General features: G+C 38.1%; 1 protein-coding gene across 2 annotated transcripts; it reads left to right on the top strand.

Moving 5' to 3' along the window:
* Positions 1–5,291: 5,291 nt before the first annotated feature.
* On the top strand, positions 5,292–15,050 carry LOC126832639 (putative uncharacterized protein DDB_G0282133). 2 transcript variants are annotated; one of them, XM_050563496.2, is made up of 4 exons: positions 5,292–5,499; positions 6,372–9,237; positions 12,129–12,374; positions 13,103–15,050. In XM_050563496.2, the coding sequence occupies exons 2-4, from the start codon at positions 6,807–6,809 to the stop codon at positions 13,465–13,467; spliced, it is 3,042 nt and encodes a 1,013-aa protein (XP_050419453.2). In that variant the 5' UTR covers positions 5,292–5,499; positions 6,372–6,806; the 3' UTR covers positions 13,468–15,050. The 2 variants fall into 2 exon arrangements, with proteins under 2 accessions (XP_050419453.2, XP_050419454.2); XM_050563497.2 differs by having other exon boundaries at positions 5,292–5,553.
* The last annotated feature ends 2,696 nt before the right edge of the window (positions 15,051–17,746 follow it).

Here is a 17,746-nt window from a genome sequence, read left to right as displayed (position 1 = left end):
GGGGTATTTGATATTAATTATATTATTAAAGCGATATGCTTTAAATAGGGTTACTATTATTACTATTATAAACTGTATGCCTTGTATTTGCAGAATGTAATTAACAAAAACCAACATGTCCGCCAACTTTAACAAAGACAAATAAAATATATATAAACTTATAAAACTGATAAAACAAATAGCCACACATACCTTTAAACTGTAAACAATAAATCTGTAGATAATAATTCTTCCAATACCAAATACACACAATTGATACGAATAAATGAAACTATTATTATAACTATTGAAACTTTAAATATAAAATCACTACCAAGGTTGAATGAAATATTCAACCTCACACTACAAGATTCTATAAGTAAGTGACCAAGGAGATAGGAAATACAAATCCAAGAAACCTTTGGGTCAAAGGTGAAAATTGAATCCCAGTGACCAGATGATGAACTCGAACTCACTGGTTAGAAGAGTGTACAGAACAGGATAGTTTAAAGATGCATTGATGTGTGACATATTACTTAAAATTACATTAGTATTGTGATCATATTAAAATACCCATAAACTAAATAAAATCACTCTACCACATATACTTGCCTGTAACGTTTTCAAGAGTTAATTAACACAGAATTAACCAGTTTATTCACTAAAATATATCTACAGCTCCCAGTAGGTAGTCGTTTACAATGGAGAACAGAATTTATAAAAAGATGTTCGTGGAAAGGGTAAATACGTCAAGCTATATCTTGGGCGTTATTTAACAAACTTGTATATATTTACTATGCGTGCTATATATTCGTCTCGTGTGTAATTATCAGGATATTCATATAGAGAATGAAATCTTGTTCATATAGACTGACTTGAATGGAGAAGGATTATACCTCGACATGAGATATTTATTACAGAACGGTTATAGTAACCGAACACAACGGGGTTTGCTGACCTAACAGTCTAGCGATTGCGCTTTTATAAAGTTTGTTCACTATGTGTACGTCATGAGTACGATTATAAAGAGTAGGTTCGACCGCCTAACTTCATGGATTTTCTCCTGGTATTCTAGTTTCCTCCTACTTCTAAAGACAACTGAACGGAAGCGATTGCAAAAATGCAGCGTCTTGGAATTGTATAGCCTCGTTTCTCTTGGTTATTGGTGTAGTAGGGACGACCTGCAAAGACAAAAACCCGCAGATGGTCCGTGGGGCGTAAAATATTGGGTATGCAAATTGGTAGTGCACGTTAAAGATCCATGGCAGTTAGAATTAGAATAGGAATACGCTGTAGCGCCTCATGGCACATTGTATATGTGGCTTGGTTGTCTTTATTGGTCCATATGGTGCAGTAAAGAAAGGGGATAAACCTCATTTTGTTTCATTTTGTAATACAGAGTTTAAAGCACGTATACGCCCTTTTCTGATAATAGACACCTAATGGATCCTTTATACTGAGCAAGACCACGACAACGAACACGAACGCAACCACTGAGACTGATCAATGTGACTTGTGCATTGATAATTTTACCGCATGTATTCCTTTTGACCTCGCACTCTGAATGGTTATTTAAAATCGTTCAAGCGAACTGTTCCCAAAACTTTAATCCGCGGTTTTCTGCGGTTAGTATAAACGACTTGATTTAAGCAGTACATGTAGTTAAGTAATAAATGCGAACGCGACCACGAAATGCGATCTCTGCGATAAACGGCCCTTGAGAGTTTGCACTCCATCCTAGAATGTTCTATGTCGAGTTGTTCCTTCTGTTAGGTGTAGTATCGACGAAATAACCTTACTGTTCTAGTAAACAATAGATAAACTAGGTTCTACCTGATAACACGACTTATTTACTAAATAATCTGGAATTTTGTCAAAAATATTCTATACCCGTGTTGAACCATTTCTATATCTCTGTTCTATAACAGTCCTCGCTTGTCGTGACAAGGAGTAGGGTAAACCAGTCCAACCTCGTTGGACCACCGGTTTCCCCCAACTGCGAAAGACTCCTACGCACAAGCGAATTATTGAAATTTTAGTCACCAGGGTAAGATCTTTGTACGACAGTGATAGCCCCATGTTTACCACGGTAAGATTGTTATAGGACAGTTATAGCCCCATGGTTACCACGGCAAGATCGGTATACGGCGGTGATAGCCCCATTTACAGCGACTGTAAGGACCCAGTTCAGGAAAAGCCACAGTTAACGCTTCGATAGTGTGTCTTGCAATGTATGTCCACATATTGTCTTAACAATATATAGATATAATGACCTATTGGAATCCACAAATTTATAATTGTAACAAAAGGTAGTAAAGATGACAGCTATATTAGAATCAACGTTTAAAGGCAAACTTTCATTATCTATCTTTTGTTATAAATTAAAAACATATGGACCATCTGGAGCACAGTCACACGTGTTTAATGAAAGACATTTTAGATCATGTAATTTATTTTAATAACTGGAAATTTGAAGACAGAAATAAAATTGTTCGTTTAGTCATTTAAAGCATGACGTATTTGTTTATGTTAGCATGACGTATGGGTTATAATACATATGTGTCCAATCATGTACATCTTCACCAAGAATATAATGCCAAGTTCAAACAACGTCTCGAGACAAGATTCAAACCTGTAGGACACGACTGATTGATCATTTAAACTAAAGTTTTTGCAACAATTTCGTGCACGAGCTTTTGAGGGAGTGTGTCTATTCTTCCTGTTCAATCAAATTAATCTATCCCGAAACACAGCAACATGACAGCCCGTCTTTTAATCGGGGCCTTCCCTAAAACTCTGGACAGTGATTTAAGGTATTAAAAACGGTGAAAGTGTTGTTCGTCTTAAAACAATATTGTTTATATTATATCCGTGTTGACAGTTGATAGCCTTGTTTGTCATACAATCAGTTTTTCCGCAATATTTTGCTATGCACTGGTTAATTGGGCATAATAAAAGCGTGAGTCATGACTTCTGGGAAGTATGACGTAGATGGGTCGCTGCGTGCAGTATGACATATTTGGTCCAATTTGGAGCTCTGTTTGGTATTGTTAAGCAGTTAGCTATTGGTTGTTTATCGGACTATTGACCAGTCATAATTTAGAACAAGAATTTGCTTTCTTTATAGCAGTGAGTAGTGGGATTAGCTCTAATCAAACGAAACACTGCGAGGAGTATGGGTCAGAATGTGCTTCTATAAGTTTGATATCCCTGGAACCCCGGGGAAATTAGGCTGGAAAATCCACCGGAACTTTTTCGGTCAGGGTATTAGATTAAATTCTGGACACCACGTTAAAAGTGGATCAGGATATATATCGAACTCTGGACATGACGTTATGTGGATCAGGATATAGGACCGAACTCTGGACATGACGTTATGTGGATCAGGATATAGGACCGAACTCTGGACATGACGTTATGTGGATCAGGATATATCGAACTCTGGACATGACGTTATGTGGATCAGGATATAGGACCGAACTCTGGACATGACGTTATGTGGATCAGGATATATCGAACTCTGGACATGACGTTATGTGGATCAGGATATATCGAACTCTGGACACCATGTTAAGCTGATCAACCTCATGCAGACACATCGAGCCATCTTTAAAAAGGAGTCTGTGAGAAGAAGAAATGTGATAACTTGACAAAATGTGTTTTGTGATGGTTAAATAAAATTAATATGAAAAACCACACCAACAGCCCCTCCTATAATGATGTTAGCAGATATTGTTTATATTACCTACTGTGTTTTAATTTATAGCTGTTTATATTGTTTACATTACTCCATGTGTAACAATTGAACCATCTATAAATACAACCAACTTTCAATCTATTCATCAGGATTAAATAGGCTATTACAATATTACATAAATATGAACTAAAACGAGGTTTAATATTTCTGGGCTAAGAGAGGAATACGCCCACTCTTCTCCGAATTATAACTGTCAAAGGTTATTTTACGTGGATGCTAATGTGTGCCCGGGATCGCGGTTTTTCGTCCACCCGAACGTTTTGCAGCTGTTCGTTGCCCAACAGATATATGAACGGATATACTCCATACCATACAATACAATACGGGATCACGTGGCTAAGTGGGTAAGACGCTGGCTCGCTAGTCTGAAGGTCAGGTGTTCGATCCCTGTATTGGCCGAGAAAGTTCATTCAGATTTTCCGGCGTGGGTTCCCTTTGTCAGTGATGCAGGATGGAGGGCCTGGCAAGGACAGCTGTCTAGTCGTTCGGATGGGACGAAAAACCGAGGTCCCGTCTACACATTGGCGTGCACGTAAAAGATCCCTTGGCAGTTGGAATTCGATATAAGAGTAGGCCGTAGCGCCGCTGCCCGGGCAAAATTTCCCTCATAGCACACTGTATGGCGTATGTCCGTCTTCATTAGCCCAGGTTAGGAGCAGAACAGTAGGACGTTAAACTCCATTTCATTTCATTTCACTCCATATCCTACAGATATATGAACGGTTATAATACAATATATACTCGATATCCTACAGATATATGAACGGATGTAATACAATATATACTCGATACCATAAAGATATATGAACGGATGTAATACAATATATAGGGTGTAATGTAATATATACTCGATACCATATAGACATATGAACGGATGTAATACAATATATACTCCATATCATATAATATAATATATACTCCATATCCTGCAGATATATGAACGGTTATAATATAATACATACTCGATACCCTACAGATAATTGTTGGAATATAGATTTAGTATGAACTATAAGTGTTTGAGAGAAAATATGATGGTTCGTGACCAGATTGCAATATTTCACCCAATACGTTAGGTGTACGTGACCAGATAACAATATTTCACCTAATAGGTTAGGTCTACATGATAATATCTCTCTACAGTTTAATATTCTACATTGTACTTGGTTTCACCAACAAATGTACAACCGTGTCAGGATGTTAGGGTTGTGGTTTATTAATTGTTATATGAGGAGCAGGAAAGGTTTGGCTAACTCTATGTGTATAATGTGTTATTGATCTTTTAACTGTGTTTTGGAAAGGATGGAGGATTTTTACCCTTTATCTAACCTTCGTGAAATAATTTTAACACTCGAGGAGTCGTATGAAGTGTTCTAGAAATAATAAACATACTCTGCATAGTGCATTAAACACTACAGTAGAAATAATCCGGATAGATATATACCCCCTTTTAAACAATTGTATCGGGGTTTTCTGATTAGTGTGATAGATCTATATGTGTTTTTGACTGTAGTATACCGTCTTTAAAATTTCATTTTAAATAAACAACGCAGAACGAACAGGGAAAATAAACAAGTAAAGAAGAAAAAGAATTACGAAATCGAGACAAACCTGATATATGTGTGGATGAATAGCCAGATATTATAAATGTGAACAAACTGTTATATTTAAGAAAGGGCTGATATATCTACAGTCCGGAGAATGATACGAGTAGCGCTGCTTATTACGTGAGTTGAAAGAGATAACCAGTACTACAACGAATTAAGGTAAAAGGTTTATGCCTTAAAAGGGATGTCACGAAGTCTTAAATAACAAATAAGGTAGGGAGTTAAATAACAAATAAGGTAAGGAGTTAAATAACAAATAAGGCAAGGAGTTAAATAACAAATAAGGTAATGGGTTAAATAACAAATAAGGTAAATAGTTAAATAACAAATACGGCAAGGAGTTAAATAACAAATACGGCAAGGAGTTAAATAACAAATAAGGTAATGGGTTAAATAACAAATAAGGTTAAGTAGTTAAATAACAAATACGGCAAGGAGTTAAATAACAAATACGGTAAGGAGTTAAATAACAAATACGGTAAGGAGTTAAATAACAAATACGGTAAGGAGTTAAATAACAAATACGGCAAGGTGTTGAATAACAAATAAGGTAAGGTGTTGAATAACAAATAAGGTAAGGTGTTGAATAACAAATAAGGTGTCTTAAGAGTCTACGTGTTAGTCCCAAAAGCCCATTTCTCTCTGGGTGGACGAATGGTTAATGTGCGCGCGTTGTATAAGACGGTCTGTCACTGAATCAAATGGCGTGGTTTCGATTCCCCGTTTGTACGTTACAAGAAGTAGGGTCGCCTGTCCAACCTCGTGGGTTTTCTCTGGATCCTTCGGTTTCCACCCACTGCTAAAGACCCCTATGCACAAGTGAATTATTGAAATAAAAATAAACCATATGTTAGTCCCGAATTATTGAAATAAAATTAAACCATATTTTAGTCCCGAAATGAACTAGTCTGTGTCGAGTGGACGTTAACTCTCTCTCTCTCTCTCTCTCTCTCTCTCTGTCTCTCTGATGTATGATTGTGCAAGCCATGCATGTATATATGTTTCAGTGTTTATTTTATATTTTGTTTTAGTTTTAACCGACCAGCTGTAAACCATTAACTGGTGTGGAGGAAATCTACGTCTTCATTAATCCTTTATAGTAACGGAACCAAAAGGAAGTTTAAAACTCAATTCCTGAAAATTGCTAACATGTTTTCAACTATAGAAATTAATGAGTGTTGTACACTGTTAGTTGAGGTATTGTAGGAATAATGGTGCAATACTTCATGGTTTAAATGTCATATCACTCTTGTTTGAGGACTTTCTGGACAATGATTTAAGAAATAATCCACATTGTAATGGTCTTTATTTTAAACGATGTAATATTTAAGAAACATCAGGATTTTTTTTATGTAGTGCTGACTATTTTCGTGAAGCCATTTCAACTTTATTTCCCTCTATTTTTATCCTACTGAAGATTTGATCGAAACCATTCTCCACGGAACAATTGTTTAGTTTATTTTGAAATGGAGAAGATAACTTTGTTATTTATTTTGGTGTTTTTCTCCCGGATTGGCGATTTTGTAGAAACAGCAACATCGACGTCAAGATATTCTGACGACATTGCGGACAGTTACACAACAACCTCACCTAATTTTGTAAATCTGGAATTGGAAATCTCTTCGGACAAGAACTTGATACCCGATCAAGTGAGCATGTGGGATATAAAAACCATGCTTCAATCTCAGGCCATCATTCTACGGGATGTTGTGACTGGACAACAAAATCTCCACGCACAGAATGCCAACCTAATGAGGAGATACAGAAGTTTGCGAAAATATCTGCGCAGAATAAACAGGTCGTGTCTATGCCGTAATTCACAGATAACTAATATGGTGTCAGATGATTCCAGAAAAGCAGAGGCTTCTCGAAATGGAGGGAAATCACCGAGGACTAGACAGGTTAATCGGAAGGTTTCACTAAAGCACCAACCGGATTCCCAGACGAAGCGGGAGCTGCAGCACGGGTCGAATTCAGAAGAAAGTGGAGCTGGGTCCCATTTACCCATAAACTTGCATCCTTCTAACTTTCGCAGAGAAACAACATATGGTACTAATGACTGGATAGCCCGGTCTAGCACAGCACGACCAGGGGCTACAGATCCCACCAGTGACTGGATATCCCGACCTAGTACAACACGACCAAGGGATACAGATCCCACCAGTGACTGGATATCCCGATCTAGCACAACGCGACCTGGGACTTCAGATCCAACCAGTGACTGGATAGCCCCGTCTAGTACAACACGACCAGGGGCTACAGATCCCACCAGTGACTGGATATCCCGATCTAGCACAACACGACCAGGGACGTCAGATCTCACCAGTGACTGGATACCCCGATCTAGCACAACACGACCAGGGGCTTCAGATCCAACCCATGACTGGATAACCCAGTCTAGCACAGCCCTAACCTCAAATGGCGGTCGAATAATAGATACATCAACTACTACAGATGACAAACCAACGCCCTTGACTACGGATATTACTACAGATGTCCCAATACGTTCCCATGGTGATCGATTTGTTAACAAAGATGGAGATAGCCACGTTCAAATCAATAATAACGCGGGAATGGGTCATGACGATGAAGTGAATAATAACGCGGGAATGGGTCGTGACGATGACGTGAATAATAACGCGGGAATGGGTCATGACGATGACGTGAATAATAATGTGGGAATGGGTCATGAGGCTGGCGTGAATAATAAGAGAATGAATATGATTTATAGCAATAAACTGAATGACGAGAGAGGTGTGAATAGTAATATAACTAGGGAAGTGAATATTAAAGACAGTAAAGTGAATGATAGTCAAGTGGTGTTTAGCAGGGAATTAAATAATCATACTGAAACAGGAATTCGTCATGACCCAGTTATAGCAGGGAGTAATAGACGAGTGGGTGATAAAGTGATTGCTTACAGGGAAGGGGATAGCGACGGTGTCTATAACAACAGGGAAGGGGATGGCGACGGGGGATTCATGCAGGGGGGTATCTATAACAACAAGGAAGCCCATGATAACAGGGAAGTTCATGATAACAGGGAAGTCCATGATATCAGGGAAGTCCATGATAACAAAGACAGTTATAACAATAGAAATATGGGTGATAAATATTATCGGGGTCACCTGGGTTTGAATCAGAATGTGAATAATAACAACATGAACGTGAATAAATATATGGATGTGAATAGTGAAAGCGAAATGGATTTGAATAAGAATGTAAACAGAAATGTATTGGGTGTGAATAATGCTGAACTAACAGGATCTGAACTAACAGGATATGAAGTACAAACTGGTGTTCAGAATGTTCAGATAAATATAAATGGTGATACCAATAATGTTCTAGGCGAACGGGATAGTGATACCAATAATGTTCTGGGTGCACGGGATAGTGATACAAATAATGATCTGGGTGCATGGGATAGTGATACCAATAATGTTGTGGGCGAACGGGATAGTGATACCAATAATGTTTTGGATGCACGGGGTAGTGATACAAATAATGTTCTGGGCGAACGGGATAGTGTTACTAATAATGTTGTGGATGAAAGGGACAGTGATACCAATAATGTTCTGGGCGAACGGGATAGTGATACCAATAATGTTGTGGATGAAAGGGACAGTGATACCAATAATATTCTGGGCGAACGGGATAGTGGTGTTCAATGGAATTATATGAATAGTTTGAGAAGTTCTGGAATCCTGAATAACGTTAATGGTGGGAGTGCCACTTTAAACCGATTTTCTCATCAACCTTTACGAAAAGATAAAATGGCATCTTTTGGCGCCTCGTTATCAGACATTGTATCTTATAATGGAGAGTTAGAAGGTTCTCTGAAAGAAAGATTCGGTAAACCTCGAGGGGGGTCAACAACGGATTTACCTGTAAACACAGGTGAGATGCATTAACTACAGGTAAACTTCATATATCTTTAATCATATAAATTGTTAATATGCATATTATTTTAGAACTTCTATCAGATTAAGCTATGTTACTTAAAGGGGAATTATTCAAGATTAGACAAAGAGCTGACAATCAGGGGCCATAATCCAATGAATTACGGTCCACTTTGTACGAATATCGAACGGAATCGAGATCGTTTGGATATAAGAATATATTGTAAGTTTTGTCAAAATCGGATAGAAATTGTGACACTATTTGCGTACAAGGAGCAGTCATTTTGTCGGGCAGTGTCGGTCCGATTTTCACACGAAATATGAAGTCAGCCATTATTAGGATGTACCGGTGATATATTAAATGTTGTTTTTTTTAAAATGAGATAAAAATTGTGTCTTCTGGAGGGACCACAAGCTAAAAACGCGATTTTTCCTACAATCAGGGGCCATAATCCAGGAAGTTACGGTCCGATATGTGCGAATATCTATATACAGGAACCGAGATCTTTGGGTTATAAACATACATTTCAAGTTTCATCACAATCGGATAAAAATTATGACCTCTAGAGTGTCCAGAAGCTAAAAACTTATTTATCGAACAATCATGGGTCATAATCCTTGAAGTTACGGCCCGATACATGCCAATTACGAACGGAACAGGATAAACCAATATTTCGTCACAAACGGATAAAAATTGTGATATGTAGAGTGTTCACAAACAACCTGTGGACGGACGGACGGACAGGAGCGACGACGTATAAAAATTTAGATACGTAAGAATTTCGGGACGGCTATAACCATATTTGTACATGTGGCTATTATAACTTTATTGCTACTCTAATTATATTATAAAAGAGGAACAATAATACAAATCAGTGGTTTATAGTAAGTCGATTGACAAACTTTGAAAGCTTGGACTCTTTAAGATGTTATTTTGAACTCTGGCTATCTAGAAAACAAAGCGGGCGTCGTTATAGTTTTATCGCGATGAACAGATGAGAATAGTTTTAGAATAATTGGCATAATATATTTCTATTCCTGAACAGACCAGCACTGTACTTAAAGAACGTATATTATTTTAACAACACTTGTTTTTAAATGAAACTATAATAATACTAGAACGGTATCAAATATATGCGAATAAATAAAAAAAAATAGAATCTGTTTATAAAAGACAAATTCCGGTCCAAGGTCGATATCCGTGATGGTTGATATTCGAGAAGGTTGAAGGTCGATATTCTACTAAAACCGGTCCAAGGTCGATATTCCACTAGAAGTATTTATAAAATGGTATTTTATGTTCCATTTTTGACACAAATGTACAAAAGATATTTTATGCCGCTTCATATAGTTTGATAAACTGTAACATTTGGTGAAATCTGATTAGAACACAGATCCCATTTCGTTTCGTTTTTTTATAGTTCAAAATTTCGTTTTACTTGTCTTTACTAAACTAGGATCTGGAAAAGTTGTTATATAACAGGCGTTCTAGTTAATGTGAGGAATTAGGCAATGGAACGGTCTGTTACGGCGACTTCTTGGCGTGCCATGCACGGAACTGTGGGTAAACCCCTAGAAACATCAACGCTGATTGATTAATCAATGTCTGCCGTCATAGGGTCAAAATCCGCTTGTACGACCCCTGACACGACCTTTGAGTACAACTTGTCAGATCTGCATGTAGTGTAGACCATCGCAAGTATAAAAACGGCAACGAAATATAGATCTGTATTTTAATTTGATTGCATTCGGTAAAAGATGCAGCAGCTCCATTCCCTGTGCTAAATACTATTGATAGATATTACACCCAGCACATGTTTAACACTACACCGTCAACATGTAAACTATTATAAACTATTTTAATATACACCACATGTTTAGGTTAATGCCTGTTACAGTTTGGCGAGACAAACATGTACAGACCACGGTAACTACCAACACAGACCCTCCAAATGTTTCAATTTCTAGGTTTTCGACAGTCCCCAAATGGCCATTCTTCCGGCAAAGATACGTCAAATGTGAAATTTCCTCCCTAGCACCGCATGGTTACGATTTTGGTGTTTATCCCGAATGGGTACACTTCCACTAATCGTCCCGAATGGGTACACTTCCACTAATCGTCCGGAATGGTTACACTTTCACTAATCGTCCCGAATAGTTACACTTCCAGTAATCATCTCGGATGTTTGCACTTCCAGTAATCGTCTCGGATGGTTGCACTTCAAATAATCGTCCAGTAATTGTTCCGGATGGTTGCACTTCAAATAATCGTCCAGGATGGTTACACTTCCAGTAATCGTCTCGGATAGTTGCACTTCAAATAATCGTCCAGTAATCGTCCCGGATGGTTGCACTTCAAGTAATCACCCAGTTGGATGGTTACACTTCCAATAATCGTCCCGGGTGGTTGCACTTCAAATAATCGTCCAGTAATGGTCCCGGATGGTTGCACTTCAAGTAATCGTCTCGGATGGTTGCACTTTAAGTAATCGTCCAGTTATCGTCCCGTATGGTTGCACTTCAAGCAATCGTCCAGTTATCGTCCCGGATGGTTACACTTCAAGTAATCGTCTCGGATGGTTGCACTTTAAGTAATCGTCCAGTTATCGTCCCGTATGGTTCCACTTCAAGTAATCGTCCAGTTATCGTCCCGGATGGTTACACTTCAAGTAATCGTCGCTTTATCGTCACGGATGGTAACACTTCAAGTAATCGTCCTGTTATCGCCACAGATCGTTCCACTTCAAGTAATCGTCCAGTAATCGTCCTGGATGGTTGCACTTTTCAAGTAATCGTCCCGGATCGTCCAGTTATCGTCCTGGATCGTTGCACTTCAAGTAATCGTCCAGTTAACATCTATTATCAAAGCGTTTTTGTCTATTTTTTCAGGATTCTATGATTTAGAGATTGACCTAACCTCAGGTCAGTACCATGGAAACCATTTTGCAATTACTTGGATATCCAATCTAACAAAAGGTCTGTCTGAGAAATGTGGTTTACAAGGCGTGGTCGAGCTGACATTTCCACGAGCATTGGCCAATGAAGAACAAGTAACGGCAATGATTGACATGTGGTTTGATAAACCTACTGCCTGGGTTTTTAATATTGGTGATTCCAAATCAAATGACGGCTTTTGTAAGTATACATTGCACTTATTCCAGCGCTTAATTACAATTACACTAACTATCCTTGTTTCCCGTCCGCTTCCACAGTAGGTGATATCGCAGACAATATTCTCTCTTTTTGGCACGCGCAAACTCTGATTTTTGAGGGGGGGGGGGCAAATAGTTAGCACGTGCGCGCTGTATCATAAGGTCTGTCATTGAGTCAACTGGCGTGGTTTCCAATCCCCGGTTGTACGTAACAAGGAGTAGGGTCGCCTGTCCAACCTCGTGGGTTTTCTCCGGGACCTCCGGTTTCCTCCCACTGCTAAAGACCCCTACGCGCAAGTGAATTATGGAAATAAAATTAAATCATATGTTAGTTCCGAAATGACCTACTTTGTGTCGAGTGGACGTTAAACCCCCTTTCTTTCTCTGATTTTGGAATACAGATTAAACTTAAGTCAACGAAATCGCCCCTTTGTATTTGTAACCCAACTCTAAGAGGTCGTGTCATATTAAGAGATATGTTCATGGACATATTCGAGCAAAAACTTTTACACTGCTGCCAATCACATAGGGTCAGGTGTGATTGTGGGTTGTTTCTAGCAGTGTATAACCAATCGCATAGGATCAGGTGTGATTGTAGATGGTAAATGTAACGGTTGTTTCTAGCACTGTATAACGGTTGTTTTTGTCTGTTGGTTTATCATGAAAATAAAATATAATTCAGGCTTTTTCAAATCGTGTTTCTCTTTTCAGCTGGTGATGGGCAAACTCAACAAAACGATTGCGAAGTGGAAGGATATGGATCTACATTTACTGTTCACGGTAGTGATAAGGCCCGCGACCCACTCAACAAAATCCTTAATATTGAGGATGATTTTCTGAACAAAACGGCGTCGTTTCTTGTGACGAATGAAGAATTGGCATGGCGCGGACAAGGAGAATCAAATTATCGGGTGATGAAGGATGAAAGTTTGTTCGCTTTAAAAGGCCAGTCTGATAACCAAGGGGCAGTGAATTATAATATCTATGTCGGAATGAATCGTGTTATTGGTGGAAATTATCGTCAAGGTCGAGGATTGTGTTGGATCGGATTTAAATGGCTGACATCTATAAATTAAAAGAAACACTCGTTTATATATAAATACATCGATCAATTTTAAAATAAATATAATAATATACTATTGTTAATCATTTCTGGAATTTCATTTAAATTCAAGAAAGAAACTGAGGATACTCATTGAACTTACGCTCTCGAATTGAATTGTCTCAACCTCTCAAGTGGTGTCAATGGATTAACACCAGAATTGTGTGCGACAAGGCACGCGCCAACCGAATACGACTGATACACGTCGACCAATCACCACAGCTTAAACGTTTGATTATGTCAAGATGCTGTTCAGTAGTCGAATACTGGGAACTGTTTGATGACGTCAAGATCCTGTTCAGTAGCCGAGTACTCGGAACTGTTCGCCAAAGTCCATATAAAATCAGACCAGGATAATAGGGTGTGGGTAGGAGAAGCAGAAGGGTCCCTTGGCATTGGCCTACGATTTTGGCGTTGGCCTATGCGTGGTTCTATCTAAAGACAGCGCTGCATAATACCATGACTGTGTATTTTCCCCTGACACAAAATATTTAAAGGAGCTAAATCGCTAATATTTGGGACCTAGAAATGGACACAAATGGGTCGGTCGCAACGCATATAATAATGTAATATGAATGTCTATAAACTGATTTACATTCAATCGTTTCAAATCAGTTATTTTAGGCGAAATTCGCCAGAAGTCTCAATTGAATGGCAATCTCTAGCGTCTGGTTATTCCAGTCTATATAGTATTTATTGCGCATGCTCTCCAGATAACGAATATTGGGTCACCGTTTGACATGCCGTGTGGCATATGTACGAAAGCCCAGAAGGCTCATTCCAAATTCCAAATTCCAAATGCTAAATTCCAAATTCCAAATTCATGTCTTACCGATAAAATAGCAAATTGGCAGCCCCCCTCAATTAAACAAATTAAAATTTATATAAATTGTAATTTTACACAACTAATTACTTCTAGTTTACCTATCTGGGGCGGATAAATACCCGTTCCAAATTACTAGATTCCAAATTCCAAATTCCAGATTCCAAATTCCAGATTCCAAATTCCAGATTCCAAATTCCAGATTCCAAATTCCAAATGCGAAATTCCAAATTCCAAATTCCAAATTCCAAATCTGATTCGACCAATCGGATCAGGTTTTTGCTTTTGACTAATGAAATGGGGTTTAACGTCCTACTGTTCTGCTCCAACTGAGCTAATGAAGAATCAGTTAGAGTATAATAGCAATATTCCAGTTCGGGTTTGCTTCGGCAGATGTGAACAGTTTGGGGCCGAGTTCCTCTGCAGGGAGCTACTCTGCTACTCGGTATCCTAGGACTGGCATTTTTTTTTTTTTTTTGCAACAGCAGCAAATTTGGAATTTGGAATCTGGGCTTTCGTACATATGTCTAGCCTCGTTCTTCGAGTTCCTGTAAGATCACGACATCAATGTTGATTTAAATTGACAAATAATTCGCGTTTTCAATGTTAAAGACTTTGGATGATATTGGGTTAGCAGTTGGCCTACTAGCGGGCATGTGTATTCTTTTCACATCTATCTGTACATTTTGTGGGTTCTTTTATTGGTGTACTGTACAAATAAATCGAAATAAAAATGTTAAAACAAAAATGGAGGTTAGGCACATTAGTGATGCACGTAATACAGCAGGGGAGGAGAGGAGGGGAGGGATGGGAAGGGAAGGGGAGGGGGGTCCTTCCCGGTTGGTTAAACGTACGGAATGATAGGCTGACGTTTCGGATATACAGGGCAACTGATTTGGATTAGGGTTTAATACCTTTTAGTCCGGTGGCTCAAGGGGGGGGGGGGGGTAAATACCTAATACCTAATACACATGTATAGACTTGGGGGTTGAGGACAATTCCTAAATTGGACGAGAAATGTGATAATGTTGATATACATTTTTAAAGAATAAAATGTATAGCACTGTACAGCTCTAAATAGGCCTGCTCGTATTTTGGGGGCCAAAAACATCTTACACGGCCTTTCCTAGTGAGTGGGAGCGGTTCCATGCTGATGTGACACGAGTAAAAGGGTTGAGCACTGTTCCATATGACACGAGTGAAAGGGTTGGGCACTGTTCCATGTGACACGAGTAAAAGAGTTGGGCACTGTTCCATGTGACACGAATAAAACGGTTTGACTCGGTATCGGCAACCTGACTGAGCAAGTGGGGGACCTGTGATATACCTTGTAATGGCTCCCTGAATTAAAAACATTCACATGCATTTGAAAACATCGATATTTGCCAATATTTTCGTATTTATGCGTCTGAAATATATCATATTAGCCTACATTCCCATTAATTAATGTGATAAAATAATTAACCCAACTAAACGATATAATTGGCTACAATCGTTAAACGTAAACACACAGTCGTTGATAAAGTTGAAACGCTAGTAATGATGTCTTGTCAATGATGTAGGACGGGTGGCCTGACAAGGATAGCTGTCTAGTCGTTTGGATGGGACGAAAATCCGAGGTCCCGTGTACACATTGGCGTGCACGTAAAAGATCCCTTGACAGTTGGAGTTCAATATAAGAGTAGGCCGTAGTGCCGCTGTCCAGGCAAAATTTCCCTCATAGCACACTGTATGTCCGTCTTCATTAACCCAGTTCGGAGCAGAACAGTAGGACGTTAAACCACATTTCATTTCATTTCATTGACGGTTTTTAGTCGATAAAGTGCTCGTTCTTTGTTGCTTTTTTTAAAACAGATCAAGGGAGATAAATCGACTGAGATCAACAAATTGGAAGATAATATTGATTAACTAACATTGCTTACTAGGTTTTTTAATTTCCTTATAAAATAAATAAAATCCGCACATAAACTGAAGAGTAAGGCCGTAAGCAAATAACAAGGCTATCAATAAATAGTTTAGGACTAGGCTCGCATAATGAACTTCACATGACAATTTTAATTGATAAATTTATTTAGGAAAATATACCTGAATTTCCACTTGAATTTTATTTCTGTATTATAATATTATAGAATCGACTAAGAACAGTTACAGGCCTTGCTACAGCCAGTCGAAATGCATCACACCAAATTTCCTGACTATATGAAACACACTTTGGCTCGTCTGGATTATTAAATGACTTTTGTGATTATTTGAATGGTTTTCTGTCTCTCTTGTATGATCAAATATTCATCGAGGACAACCCGTATAACTAATTTAGTTCTTTATTAATCTCCACTTGTGTAGATAGGTTTGTTTATGACATTTTGGTGGAGTTTAATCATCATGGTCTTAACAAATTCTACAAAAAAAGATTTTTTTCTAAAAAATGCCAAATTGCAAACCTCCTGAAATTTGATGCTAAAATTCTGAAATAAATCGCAGAACATCTCAGTGCCTTTTCGATGCATTGTGCCACGTTTTATCTTTCTACTGTATTGGGAAGTATTTTTTCCGACTTTTTCAAAAACTTCACATTGAGTCACTTTTGGTGAAAAATTCAAAATGGCTGTTGGTAGGAAAATTATAATATTCGCTGGTGATGAGTTTGGACCCAATTGGAAACGCATGGCATATGGTAGAGTTCAATCGTGAAAAAAAGTTCAAATATGAAACACCCTAAGGTATGGCTATATTCCACGACGGCCTCAAAAGGTCAATGACCTTAAATATACAAGTACATTTGAGTAAGCAAACAACAAGGAAAAAGTGAGTACGGTTTTACAGTATTTTAAACCCTTAGTTTAAATGAGTTAAAAATAAAAACTGTGATGGATTTTGCTATAGTTTTTGCATGGGTTGAAGACAGTTTCAAGTGTATTTGGTAAACAATTGTCACCAAGTGTTGGGTATATGTAAATAGCCGGGCATTCTAGTAAGAAATGTAATTCACTTCCAACTTGCTGACATATTCTTTTGTCTGGTGGAATATTCGTATATCTACCCCTTTCAATCTCGAGTGAGTGGGAACTCGGTCTAAGTGAAGTCATTACAGTTTTGAAATTCTTGTTCTGAATATGTAGCAAATAATCAGCAGGAATGTTAATAACCCATATGTTCTTTATTTCACACCTTTATTCGCATTTGAGCAGCATGATTCAGAAAAAATTAATTTGAATTGTAATTGGAGAACTGATTTAAAAGGGGCTAAATCGCTAATATTCGGGACCTAGAAATTGACACATCTGGGTCGCAACAACGCATATAATAATGTAATATGAATGTATATAAACTGATTTACATTCAATCGTTTCTGTTTTTACTGTAATTTCTAATCAGTTATGTTCGGCAAAATATGCCAGAAGTCTCAATCGAATTTCAATCTCTAGCGTCT

Source organism: Patella vulgata, chromosome 9 (assembly GCF_932274485.2).
Source record: "Patella vulgata chromosome 9, xgPatVulg1.2, whole genome shotgun sequence".
Lineage (NCBI taxonomy): Eukaryota > Metazoa > Mollusca > Gastropoda > Patellidae > Patella > Patella vulgata.
The sequence above is the reverse complement of the archived record's forward strand: the minus strand, read 5'-3'. Positions and strand labels throughout refer to the sequence as shown.